This window comes from Triticum dicoccoides, chromosome 4B, assembly GCF_002162155.2.
Source record: "Triticum dicoccoides isolate Atlit2015 ecotype Zavitan chromosome 4B, WEW_v2.0, whole genome shotgun sequence".
Classification (NCBI taxonomy): Eukaryota; Viridiplantae; Streptophyta; class Magnoliopsida; order Poales; family Poaceae; genus Triticum; species Triticum dicoccoides.
This window is the reverse complement of record NC_041387.1, coordinates 598,026,489-598,039,341: the sequence shown is the minus strand read 5'-3', so window position 1 is coordinate 598,039,341 and position 12,853 is coordinate 598,026,489. Positions and strand designations below refer to the sequence as shown.

General features: G+C 48.9%; 2 protein-coding genes across 2 annotated transcripts; one reads left to right on the top strand and one right to left on the bottom strand.

The window, feature by feature from the left end:
- The first annotated feature begins 1,297 nt into the window (after positions 1–1,297).
- Positions 1,298–6,205, top strand: LOC119291674 (ATPase 10, plasma membrane-type-like). The gene is made up of 18 exons (XM_037570481.1): positions 1,298–1,558; positions 1,645–1,764; positions 1,854–1,952; positions 2,099–2,236; positions 2,308–2,442; positions 2,538–2,717; positions 2,819–3,025; positions 3,116–3,235; positions 3,344–3,463; positions 3,538–3,660; positions 3,805–3,909; positions 4,031–4,588; positions 4,686–4,718; positions 4,814–4,895; positions 4,987–5,147; positions 5,230–5,586; positions 5,652–5,809; positions 5,904–6,205. Exons 1-18 carry the CDS (start codon positions 1,490–1,492, stop codon positions 5,983–5,985), a joined length of 2,847 nt encoding a protein of 948 aa, XP_037426378.1. The 5' UTR covers positions 1,298–1,489; the 3' UTR covers positions 5,986–6,205.
- Positions 6,206–6,249: 44 nt separating this feature from the next.
- On the bottom strand, positions 6,250–12,383 carry LOC119291675 (protein STRUBBELIG-RECEPTOR FAMILY 6-like). Its single transcript, XM_037570483.1, has 16 exons — positions 11,871–12,383; positions 10,683–10,815; positions 10,525–10,596; positions 10,358–10,432; positions 10,199–10,270; positions 10,039–10,110; positions 9,828–9,899; positions 9,676–9,741; positions 9,535–9,600; positions 9,175–9,461; positions 8,801–9,087; positions 8,081–8,352; positions 7,491–7,626; positions 7,058–7,188; positions 6,798–6,954; positions 6,250–6,699 (listed from the first exon to the last, which is right to left on the bottom strand). Exons 1-16 carry the CDS (start codon positions 11,995–11,997, stop codon positions 6,559–6,561), a joined length of 2,166 nt encoding a protein of 721 aa, XP_037426380.1. The 5' UTR covers positions 11,998–12,383; the 3' UTR covers positions 6,250–6,558.
- Positions 12,384–12,853: the final 470 nt, after the last annotated feature.

The window sequence follows — 12,853 nt, the reverse complement described above, 5'->3', positions numbered from 1 at the left end:
AGATGTAACCATAAATAGTACAAAATTCAGTTAACTGAATCCACCTACACATTAACTGAATCCACCTACACATTAACTGAATCCACTAGGCATAACTGAATCCAGCCAGCATAACTGAATCTGACCAAAGTACTCATCCAACCAACATACTAAATTACTCAGCTGAACAGGGCATCCATAGAACCTCCTCCCAGTGTTAGCACCTTCAAAAGCAACATACTTCCTAGGCTTCATCTGGTGCAGAGTGCACTTGGCAACTTCCTCCATGAGAGCACCACACCAGAGTGGCTCGAGGATGGTGTCAGGTGTGTCCTACATGTAGTACAAGGTAGATCAGAACCAATGCATCAACTAGTTCAACTTGAGTCAAACTTTGCCTTGCTCAAGGTCAGATCAGATTTACAAGGTAGATCAGATCAGACATCACAGTGCCATCCATACCCTAGATCAAAACTAACAGTTAACCAAACCAAACGAATCCATCCATACAAATATGCAGCTCATCAACCCTCATTCCCAAATCGATTCAACCCTAACCCTAACCCTAGATAATGACAGAGAGGAGGAGGATGAGGCTTACAAAGTACTCCATGTCCATCAGGTTGCCCCCCCATGCTGTCGTCGTCGGAGCTCTCATCCCCATCATTCCAAGAAGGCATCCTGGCCGGCGACGAGGAACTGAGGTGGTCGGCGACGATGGCGAGCTCGACCAGGGGAAACAGAGCGAGGGGGGAGAGTGAGAGTGAGTGAGCGAGGGGGGAGACAGAGTGAGGGCGGGCCGGACCAGTATTTACCTGGTCAGGACGGCTCGCCCTAACGGCCGTCACCACACGTCGTGAGCCCTGTGGCCGACAAAACCCTGATGGGCGGGCCCCACATGTCATAACCCTAGTTAAAACTTAACCGTTCGGCCACTTGTTTTTTTTGGAACAGCCAGCCACTTTTGTGGTAGTTTTTTGGAAAATTAAAAAAAGTGATAGTTTTTCGGAAGATGGCCCGTAATGTGGTAGTTTTTTGCTATTCACTCAGTTTGCTGGCTATCCTTGCTCTGAACCACTTGCGCGTCGTGTTTGGCGTGATTGTTTTCGGTGACACCTCCATCGCCCACGCAATTTAATGACCAAAACAACACTTACTCCTAGATGACATCGCCGTGTTTTGTCTGCTCGACCGGTTGGTTTGACGCGACCGTCGGCTGACTGCCGTGGGAGTTTGAACGGTGGTTGTGGCTGGCCGAGCCATGCTCCCAAATGGCGGGAAAAAGGGATAGCAGCCCACTTCGTCTCTCCCACTTTACTCCTCACCGACAAGAGCCACACACGGTAAACCTTCCCGACGCTAGCAGCCAGCTCCATTCCATCAGATTCTTCACCGGCGAGTCCCAAACTTCTTATCGTGACGAATGTGCAGATCTGCTCACGACTGATCCACTTCTGCTCCGCCGATCACCAACTGCAGATCTCGGCGCCGCCGCCTTCGGAGCTCAAGCATGGATGAAGACGGGCTGGGAAAACCTCTGCTTGGACTTGAGAGTCTCAGCACCCAAGACATTGATCTGGTAGTCTGGTACATTCAGTTAAAATATATACTGCACATTAACTTCATTCTGTGGAAATGTGATTCATGGCAATGGCGTGTCTGCAGGGGAATCTGCCCCTCGAAGAAGTTTTTGAGCAGCTGAGCACGTCTCGATGTGGTCTCTCCTCGGCGGATGCCGCGGAGCGGTTGCAGCTGTTCGGCGCAAACCGACTGGAGGAGAAGCGCGTAAATGCACCGCCTCTTGCTACTTGCTCACTGTTTTTCTTCCTGGGAGATTTTACATCCTCTGAGTTCCTCATTTTTGTTTCTGGCAGGAGAACAAGGTCCTCAAGTTCATCAGCTTCATGTGGAACCCTCTGTCCTGGGTGATGGAGGCAGCGGCCATCATGGCATTAGTCTTGGCAAATGGGGGTGTAAGTCAAGCACTGTGCTATGCTATGTTCTGTGGCCGGTTCAGTCAAGAAAATCTCTGCAGTTTCAGGGGAAAAAAGTACTCTGTGTTTTCAACAACAACAGAGAAGTGGTAGATTAATTTGATGTTCACCTTTTCTTTCTCCAGAGTCAGGGTCCTGACTGGGAGGACTTCGTGGGAATCGTCTGCCTTCTCGTCATCAACTCGACAATCAGCTTCATCGAGGAGAACAATGCCGGCAATGCCGCGGCTTCCCTCATGGCCCGCTTGGCGCCTAGAACAAAGGTTGGTAGCAGCTTGATGCATGCCTTCATTTACTCTGATCTTGGTGTGTTCATGCATGGGCGTGGCTGCAGGTTCTTAGAGATGGGCAATGGCAAGAGCTGGATGCCTCTGTACTGGTACCGGGGGACATCATCAGCATCAGGCTTGGTGACATTGTCCCTGCCGATGCGCGGCTACTCGAGGGGGATCCTCTCAAAATTGATCAGGCAATTATTTACTGCATATGCCATTTACAAGAAAGATATTGGATTATTCTGTCAAAATGATGTGACCTCTTTCTTTCTTATTAACAATCTTGCAGTCAGCTCTCACTGGAGAATCACTTCCTGTAACTAAAAGGACCGGTGACCTAGTGTTCACTGGTTCAACTTGCAAGCATGGTGAGATTGAAGCTGTCGTCATCGCCACCGGGATCCGCTCATTCTTCGGGAAGGCGGCCCATTTGGTGGACACCACAGAGGTTGTAGGCCATTTCCAGAAGGTGAGTCATCATCACTGCAGAATGTGATTAGATGTGTTAAGCATTAGTTGCAGACAAGTGTCTGTGGAGTGAGAGCTGAATTTTCCTACTGGAAATTTCAGGTTCTTACCTGCATAGGCAACTTCTGTATCTGCTCAATTGCGGTGGGGGTGATCGTTGAGGTTATCGTCATGTTCGCGGTCCAGCACCGGTCATACCGGGAGGGGATCAACAATGTGCTTGTTCTTCTGATAGGAGGGATACCGATCGCGATGCCAACGGTTTTGTCGGTCACGCTCGCAATAGGTTCTCATCGTCTATCTCAGCAGGTGTGTCTGGATATTGCCGTCACCTTTCTTCAGTTAACAAACAAACGATTTATACTTATAATATCACTGAATTTGTTCTGAACTTTGCAGGGTGCCATCACCAAAAGAATGACGGCCATTGAGGAAATGGCCGGAATGGATGTTCTCTGCTGCGACAAAACCGGAACCCTCACTCTCAACCATCTTACCGTTGACAAAGACCTAATCGAGGTACTTTCTTACCTTAAAAGAAAGAGTATATTCATCCTGAAAATTCTGAGATATATTTGTCAGCAGTGTAAGACTTGGCATGCACGCTGATCCATCCTTGTGGTACAGGTTTTCAGCGGAGGAATGGACAGGGACATGATAATCCTGTTGGCTGCAAGAGCATCAAGAGTGGATAACCAAGATGCAATCGACATGGCCATCATAAATATGCTCTCTGATCCCAAAGAGGTTTCTGAATCTCTTCGCTTGCTTTGGGCCTGCACATTAATAATGGTTCACCAATGTTACCTGTTCTTTCTCAGGCGCGCGCAAACATCACCGAGGTTCACTTTCTCCCGTTCAATCCGGTCGACAAGCGGACGGCCATAACATACATTGATTCTGGCGGCAATTGGTTCCGGGTCAGCAAAGGTGCTCCTGAGCAGGTTCTCCCTCTCCCTTATCGAAGAAGTTCATCACTGCATTTCATCAGTGCTGATGACTGTCATCTAACAGCATGGAACTTGATAATTTACAGTGTTTAGCCATGACTCAGAACATCTGATCTGATTTTGGTCATCTTATTATAGATCCTCAACCTGTGCTACAACAAGGACGACATCGCCGAGAAGGCGCAGCGGGTCGTCGACAGCTTCGCCGAGAGGGGCCTCCGTTCACTAGCAGTTGCTTACCAGGTAAAACTCCTAGTAACACACATTCTGAATTCTGAAGACTAGTTCAGTTGCTGGTGAATGTACACTGCTGGGTTCTGAATCCTGAAGCGCTCCGCCGGATCGCCTTGATGCCTGAGATCAGGAGGTCCCGGAGAGATCGAGGGACGGCGACGGCGGGCCGTGGGTGTTCTGCGGCGTGCTGCCGCTGTTCGACCCGCCGCGGCACGACAGCGCCGACACCATCCGCAGGGCCCTGGACCTGGGCGTGTGCGTGAAGATGATCACCGGCGACCACCTGGCGATCGCCAAGGAGACCGGCCGGCGGCTCGGGACGGGGACCAACATGCACCATTCGGCGGCGCTGTTCGGCCGCCGCGGCGGCGATGGTGGCGACGAGGGGGCGGCGATGCCGGTGGAGGAGCTGGTGGAGAGCGCGGACGGGTTCGCGGGCGTGTTCCCGGAGCACAAGCACGAGATCGTGCGGCTCCTGCAGGCCAAGGGGCACGTGTGCGGGATGACGGGCGACGGCGTGAACGACGCGCCGGCGCTGAAGAAGGCGGACATCGGCATCGCGGTGTCGGACGCGACGGACGCCGCCCGGGCCGCCGCCGACATCGTGCTGACGGAGCCCGGCCTCGGCGTCATCGTCTGCGCCGTCCTCACCAGCCGCGCCATCTTCCAGCGCATGAAGAACTACACGGTGGGTCTCGAGTTCCCTCTACCACTACTGCTACACTGATGAACGCAACTCTGTTTCTGACCCAGAAGATCTGACGGTTTCTCCTGCTTGGCCGCAGATTTATGCCGTGTGCATCACCATACGAATCGTGGTAAGAATGCAGCAGCAAATCAACTAGCATGATTATTAATCCGGTAGTAGAAATTCCAGTGATCTTCCTTCCTGTATGAACTTGTGTGGTTGCAGGTTGGGTTTGTTCTTCTGGCGTCGATATGGGAGTACGACTTCCCGCCATTCATGGTGCTCATCATAGCCATACTCAACGACGGTAACTGACGTTGCATCTCTGAACTTACCATGTGAAGTTTCAACCATACCGTCGAAATGATACCGATCGCGCCGGCGTGTGCTCTGATCAGGGACGATCATGGCGATATCCAAGGACCGGGTGAAGCCGTCGCGGAGCCCGGACAGCTGGAAGCTCAACGAGATATTCGCCACCGGGGTCGTCATCGGCACCTACCTCGCGCTCGTCACGGTGCTCTTCTACTGGGCGCTCACCAGAACCACATTCTTCGAGGCTAGCACAGCAGAAACCCAACATCTACTGGACTGCAGTCTCACTCCAGCCTTCTGACGCTTTCTGATTTCTGAGACTGCAGTCTCACTTCGGGGTGCGGTCTCTGAAGGGCGACGCCGAGGAGGTGTCGTCGGCGGTGTACCTGCAGGTGAGCATCACCAGCCAGGCCCTGATATTCGTGACCCGCAGCCGGGGCCTCTCCTTCCTCGACCGGCCGGGGGCGCTGCTCGTCTGCGCCTTCGCCGCCGCGCAGCTGGTGGCGACCCTGGTGGCGGTGTACGCGGCCGTCGGCTTCGCGTCGATCAGCGGCGTCGGGTGGCGGTGGGCCGGCGTCATCTGGCTCTACAGCCTGGCGTCCTACCTCCCGCTCGACCTCATCAAGTTCGCCGTCCGCTACGCCCTCAGCGGCGACGCCTGGAGCCTGCTGTTCGACCGGAAGGTACGGCCGGCGCGCTTTGCTCTGCCTCCGTTCATGCCTTGCACCTGTTGATTCACTCTCTTCAGGCTGCGTTTGCAAGGAGGAGGAGAGACTACTACGGCGAGGAGGGCCGGCGGGGGGCGGCGCTGTCGGCGCGGCGGGCGCTCTCTGACCATCTCCTCAGCAGCCGGACGCCGCGCTCTGCCACCGCGGAGCAGGCGAGGCGGCGCGCCGAGATCACAAGGTTTTGCTCCGGTGGATAGTGCAATGTTACTGAAGACTCATAGCACAGGTTACTGAAGAAATGTATGGTAACCTTTCTTTTGCTTCCTCGGCAGGCTGGGAGAAACGCACTCGCCAAGGGCGCACCTCCAGTCTGTGATGAAGCTCAAGCGCGCCCGGTCGGCTCACTCCGTTTGATGATCTGCTGCTTCAGGCTGAGAGGAAAGAGCTAATGTGTTGCAACTACTGAAACTTTGTTACTACTCCGGCTAATGGTTTTGGCCTGAACACATACATATTCCTACTAGTGTGTTACTAAAGATAAACAAGGGAGGGTGCATCATTAGCTTGCTGCACAGATTTGGTATGAACAGGTTCAGTAATAATATGACATGACTAATACCCAATGATGATCTGATGCTACTTGTTCTCAGCTCATTCAGGCAGCGCTGACACTGATGATGACAGTGATTTCTCTCCTGAAAATCACCAAACCTGATTCCATGGATATGTTTATATGGAGCATCTTGTAGATAAGTCCTAAGAGGATGACACCAAGATGCTGATTTGTGGACATGACACAGCCAAACACTAACACTTAGGTATAATAAATCAAGCGAAACCTGTGTGATATGTACTGACAGAACCGGACACCAATTCTGCTCTGTTCCTCCACTCTTCTCTCGGCCAGGCTAGGCGCTAGAAGAAATAAACAAATATAATCTCGGATGCGATATCAGGGGGTGATATATTAGAAGGGTTGTGCTCGCGTCATATGAAATCCTGGTCCTGGTCATCGCCTCGCCGGGAAGCGTCGCCGTCGAGCATCTTCTTCGTCATGTTGGCCCTCTGCACCAGCCGGACAAGCGCCTGCACCACCTCAGACATTGGTGGCCTGAATTCCGGCTCAGCCTGCAAAAATGGTTCCGAGGCTCGGGCGTTATTTACATACACATGCATGTCTGGCGTTGTATGACAAATTTGTGTGAGATGGTTGAGTGAAGTCCTACCTGGACACACAAGGCGAGCACGTCGGCGAATCGGGACAGGGACTTGGCAGGGTACAGACCCTTGAGCGCAGGATCCACCATCCTGTCCAGGGCATCGATGTCGTGGAGCTGGGGAGACGCCCACCGCACGAGTGACTGCTCTGACCTAGGCTTGGAGCTGCAATGCAAACAGTCACGCGGTCACTTCTCGTCGGAACATAAATTGCTAAATTTGTAAACATGCCCGAGCCAGAAACTGGTCATGGCTGATAAGAAGTTACCTGTCAAATGGTTTGCGTCCCGTCAAAAGCTCTAGCATGACAACCCCAAAGCTGTAGACATCGCTCTTCATAGTGTACTGGCCAGTCATGTCCACCTCTGGGGCAGTGCACCCGGCACTCTGTTCCGCAGTCTGCAGAGGTTTAATTGGTGGTGGCCGTTAGGCAATCATTATGCACCATAATGTGTAAAATGCTAAGCTAGAACTGTATATAGTTCATACATATCAAAATGATCTATAATACATACTCCCTCCGTCCCATAATGTAAGACGTTTTTTGACACTACACTAGTGTCAAAAAACGTCTCACATTATGAGACGGAGGGAGTAGCAAGTAGCTTAGCCAGCCAAGAGCTATTTGTTTACTGAGTTTTAAAAGCATGCAACTATGCAAGCAATCCTCTAAAATGGGTCTTGGAGTACAGTGAACAGACCTGGAACTCAGCATCAGGAATAAAGCTTGCAACTCCAGCATCTGAAACGTGTGGGTTGTATTCTGAGTCGAGCAGAATGTTGGATGACTTGAAATTCTTATGGACGACAGACGGAGAACATACTTCATGAAGATACCTGCAAATTATATTTACAGTGGGAAATGGTAAGGTATCTACAAATGATATTTCGAAAGAAGCATACAATGCTATGATAGATTATGTAACGAACAAAAACTGAAGATTATTCTTCAAGCATTCAGTGAATACTACTCCCTCAGTTCCAAAACAAGTGTCAGTTTTACTTCAAACTAAAATCTTACACTAGGAAAACATGTAGAGAAGACATGCATCAAAAAGTCCACACATCATTTGCAACAAATACCTACAGCTCAGGGAGATTCCGGTAGCATGATATGGACAAGACAAGCATGTTAATTAGTTAATTGACTATCATTAACTAGAAGATGACAAAATAGTATTTTTCTATTCTGAAGCTAGCAATAGTTACTCAGTTTGTCCAGTTGGATCTGGACACACAAGACACAACATCGTACCAACCAGATCAACATATATAGTTCACTGCCACTTACTCCAGTGCTCGGGCAGAGCCTAGTGCGATCTTAATGCGGGAGTTCCAGCTAAGTGGCTTGCTGTATTCATCTGAAAGATGAAGTAGATCATGAAGTGATCCGTTCCTGTGGAAATCGTACACAAGCAAGTGTTGTCCATGTTCCATGCAATAGCCCACAAGCTCATTGAGATTCGGATGGTGCAGAATCGAAATGTTTGAGACCAGTTCAACAAAGTCTTCAGATGATTGGAATGGTATTACAGTACAATCTAGTTTCTTCACGGCCAAAACCTGAACAGAGTAAACAAGAACAGTGAGCGCCATATATTTAAATGGCTCGATCTTCTGTTCTTCACTATCTCGACACATTTAAAGAAGGCCAAAAATACAATATCAGGAGAAGTTATCATTAAGCGCCAAAAGAACATCCAAATTATGCAGGATGCTTCTATGATCCTTCATTCTTCTCCATAACAAGACTGATGTTAATACGTTATGCTTGGGAACACATAAATTCCATCATAGATCAGTGCAATTTCCACCCTTTCACTAATGTGAAGATCATGCATAGAGGAAATGTTACAGCAAGGACCTATTTCAGAAATGTTACCACACGACTACTTGAAACCGAGAACCGCAATCCAATAATAACCCCTCTTCCGAAGGCTTTAAGAATACAAGTAAAGAAAACATTCATGTGCTTTCAGAAATATACAGGACCAGCGATCAGATATAATACCTTTCCATCGTTGAACTGTGACCTGTAGACACGTCCAAAAGTACCCTCTCCAACAAGGTTGTCCATGCTGAAGCTATCTGTTGCTATTTGTAGATCTGCAACTGAATAAACAACTGCCTTTATAGGTTTTGTATTGTTTTTCCTTGCGACAGGTTTGCTTGAGAAGTCATCATCATCATCGAATGACTTGTTGCGTTCAATCTTGGCAGGTGGCTTCAGACCAACTGAAGCAGGGGAAGCCAACGAGTCCACATCTATTGTGGTTGACTCTTCATAAGGCTTCATGTCTGCAGCAAGCGTAGAAGCAATCAGTCACAAGATCAGCCAACTAGAAGAAACATCTCTCTAACATGATAAACGTCAAGCTAACTGACCTTTAACTTCGTTTGAAGGGAATGAAGTGAATGGCTGGTGCTGTTCAAAGTGCTCTTCCCTTTTAGATTTGCGCTTCCTTTTTATCACAAAAAATGCAATAATTGCTCCAACGACCAGCAAAGATATGACAATGCCCGCTACAGCTCCGCCACTTATTCCAGACTTTCCATCAGAAGATGATGAACCACTGTCTTTTTTAGCTGGGCTCTTCCGACGGTTTGAAGGTGGAGCTGTAAATGGCGGTGGCGGTGGAGCTGGTCCCGAAGTCCAAGAATTACCATCAGTCCTACACATAAGCGCCATATTAGTTTAGGATATACCTCTCTAACAATTGCACATTAGGAAATCAAGAGACTCACTGTAGACTATTTATCTTCTTAAGCTGACTAGGAATCCAACCAGTGAAGCGATTATTTGCAACATTCCTACAGGTAAGCAAGATATGAGATGATAATGCATATGTAAATAAATCATCGATAAATTTGATGTTGGTTACTTACAGATCAGAAAGGGGAAGATCAGCTAGGACATTGATAGAACCGGTCAACTGATTGTTCTGCAAATATCTGAGAAGTACCAAGACAGGGTTAGATACTTAGATGCATGGCACTCTAATAGTTATGTGGATAGAGAATGTGACTCTATTTCTTACAGAGTCTTAACACTTGACAGTGAACTTAAACCTTCTGGTAGGTCACCAGTAAGAGAATTAAAGGAGAGATCCCTGCATCACATTGCACATGAAAATAGTAAGAGAATCGAAACATCTAGAACATGAACAAGAGAGAGAGAGAGAGAGAGAGAGAGATTTTACAACACAAAGTTAAGACACGTCTGATAATTCACATAAAAAATGTACTCACACTGTTGTCAAGCTACCAAGGTTGGAAAATACGTCGGTCATTTTTCCTTGTAACTGGTTATGGTTAAGATTTCTGCATACACCAAAAAAACTTCACTTAGTCCTACTAGATGATACAAACTCCAAGGCAAACGATTACTTCTGGCTGCAAAGATACCCACAAATACTTAAGATTATTCATCGAGAAGATCGAGTAAGGTATCTGTCCACCAAACTGGTTTCCTGCGAGATTGCTGCAAAACAAGAATCCTTTAACAGCTAGAGACAACAACAGTTGAGAAAAAATAAATCAAGTGTGTGATTTCATCTGAGGAACTTACAGCCTTTCAAGCTTAGCTGTGGGGAGATTGTACTGTATCGCTTGTCCACCACCAAGGCTGTTTTGGCTCATATCACTGCATGAATTTTTGTTGTTTTGTTTAAGATGGTTATCAACTGGACTCTCACAGCAAACAAGGTTGAGCATAAGATAAGTTTGGGCGCTCACATCTCGACCAACGAACTCATGGTATTCATATTGTAGCCCAAATTCCCAGACAGCCCCAAGCTTGGCAGTTTGCTGCATCATCAAACAAAGGAAAATATGCTAAGAGGGAGCAAGAAACGAGCACGGTTTAGTAAATAAGTTTGTTTCATCAGACTCACATTGCTGTAACCGACGATCCTGAGCAAGTGATGCCCTGCCATGATTCGCCGCAGGGGTCACCGCCATTCACTTGCCAGCCTTTGAGCTGCCCCGGAGAATTCAAGCTAGTGAAGAGCGTGTTGAGGGCAGTAACTGCATGAACAACAGCGACGAATTACTACAGGCCGTGTCACTAAACAAGCCTCGGTTCATTTGCAGTCTGAAGCAGCAGGATATATATCTATGCACAGATTATGTTCAAACATCATGATGACTAAAAGGGGTAAACAGAACACAAACAAGAACTGGAAAGCTAATCTAGTGATGATGAGCAAACCAATCGGACCCACTACCGCGATTTCCATGATCCAGCTAAATGTAAAAATTATAGAGAAGGAAGCGTCACATCTAGAAGGTAGGTGGGAAGAAAACGACTTCAGTTTTTTAGAGGAAAATCTGAACCAAAATTATTTCTTCTGAAAGATCACAAAGCTTTCCCCATCCAATGCTATTCTGTTGTTCAGAATCCCTCCTTTATCCCCTACACAACTATGTCAAGATTCAAAGAGTAAGAGAAAGAATCACTTGCTCAAATTACTCATCAAAGCTATAAAAGAAATGTGCTAGCACACCACCTAATAATAGCTGGAGCGGGAGGGAAAAACACAAGCACCAAGCTAAAATCAGCCAGTCGCCTATTTTCACAACAAAAACTATCAAAAATAAAGGGGGAGGCGGGGTGATATAATGGACTATGCCTAATCTAAACTGCCGGATTCACGCATCATCTTGTTGGCACTGCAGGAGTGCAGGGGAGATCCAAATTCCAAATCTAGGCATTCTTGCGCAAATCCATCCAGCGCATCAAAAGCGAATAAGCAGAAACATGCGGGGAAAGTCGGAGCGGGAGAAACCAAGATTTGGCTATAAGAAAGCGGCCCAATCATGTCGCCCTTCCTCCGAAAGATAAAGACTGAAGGAATCTGCCCGTTCGCGGCTCCCACGAGCAAACCCCATCTGGCTGGCGGCGGAAGCACTTGAATAACACAGGGGAGGAAGAATGGAGACCCCATTGCAGCCTAAATCCTCGCTTTTTCCCCTTGCTAAAACCATCAACCAGAGCTGTACTACACCATCAACCAGAGCTGTACTACAAGACTAGGAAGCAGCCAAGAGAGGGGGGTTAGCACTAGGTTCTGATAACTCACGGTCAGTGGCGTCGGTGGTGGCGGCGACCAAGATTTGGTTGTGCGGCCAGACGCAGAAGCAGCAGCAGGCCAGGAGCAGCAGCGGCGCCGCGCCCGGCATTCCGCCGCCCCTCCTCCTCGTCCCCATCTCCCGCCCGCGCCCAATGCTCTCCCGGTCACCGCGCTCTCCCTCCTCCGTCTCCCCGAAAGGAAAATGCAGAGGGGATGGGGAAGCGCCTTGGATGCTGACCGAGAAAAAGCTCCGCTCTTTCTTTTTGGCTCCTCCAATCTCCAAGCAAGTCCGGCTGACTGATTGATTTGGTTTGGTTTATGCCGTGGGTGCCTCCCCCTTTTTCAACCCTCCGTGCGCCCGTGTTCTTGAACCGAGCGGCAGCGGAAAGCAGCACGGCAGCAGCTAGCACCGGACCAGGTGAGGTGAGGTGAGAGTGGGGCGGATGGACGGGCGGAGACGGGACGAGAACCCCGTTCACTCCCCGGGTCTCATGAGGTCACCGGGGGCATTTTGGGCAGCCAGAGAATCCGGGACGGGACAGCTTCTTCTTCTTCAGAATGGAAACAGCAGAGATTTGCTCGTAAATAATCACCGACTCGGCTGGGCTGGGCTGGGCTGGGCTGGGCTGGGCTGGGCTGGAGAGCACGGCGCGGCGTTCCGGCCCGATCACCACCACGTGGCAGCTCACGGTGACAAGGGAGGAGGGTCAAGCAAGCCGCGTGTGTCCTGCTCGCGTTGCATTGCACGCCGAAAACGACTTTTGTTGGTTTAAACGGAATTATCAACGGTTGGTCACAGTTTCTTTTTCTTTTTTGAGAATCATCAATCGGTTGGTCACGGGTTGATATTGCGCGTAACGTCGTGGGCTGATCTCTCTTACGAGAGCCAATTATATTGTCAACCCCGTTGTTTAATCCGAACGAGGTTGTTGGTACTTTTTATGAGATTGCTGTAGAGATTAGAGAATACTTGCCTTGATAGAGATGACACC

Bases quoted from the DNA above. Each gene is read 5' to 3' on its own strand.
- LOC119291674 (XM_037570481.1), top strand. From the start codon at position 1,490: ATGGATGAAGACGGGCTGGGAAAACCTCTGCTTGGACTTGAGAGTCTC. The intron at 3,910-4,030 runs GTAAAACTCCTA...GCCTGAGATCAG, and splicing joins CACTAGCAGTTGCTTACCAG to GAGGTCCCGGAGAGATCGAG. The intron at 5,810-5,903 runs GTTTTGCTCCGG...CTTCCTCGGCAG, and splicing joins CGGCGCGCCGAGATCACAAG to GCTGGGAGAAACGCACTCGC.
- LOC119291675 (XM_037570483.1), bottom strand. From the start codon at position 11,997: ATGGGGACGAGGAGGAGGGGCGGCGGAATGCCGGGCGCGGCGCCGCTG. The intron at 10,433-10,524 runs GTGAGCGCCCAA...AAATTCATGCAG, and splicing joins ATGAGTTCGTTGGTCGAGAT to TGATATGAGCCAAAACAGCC. The intron at 8,353-8,800 runs GTATTATATCTG...TACTCTGTTCAG, and splicing joins CACAGTTCAACGATGGAAAG to GTTTTGGCCGTGAAGAAACT.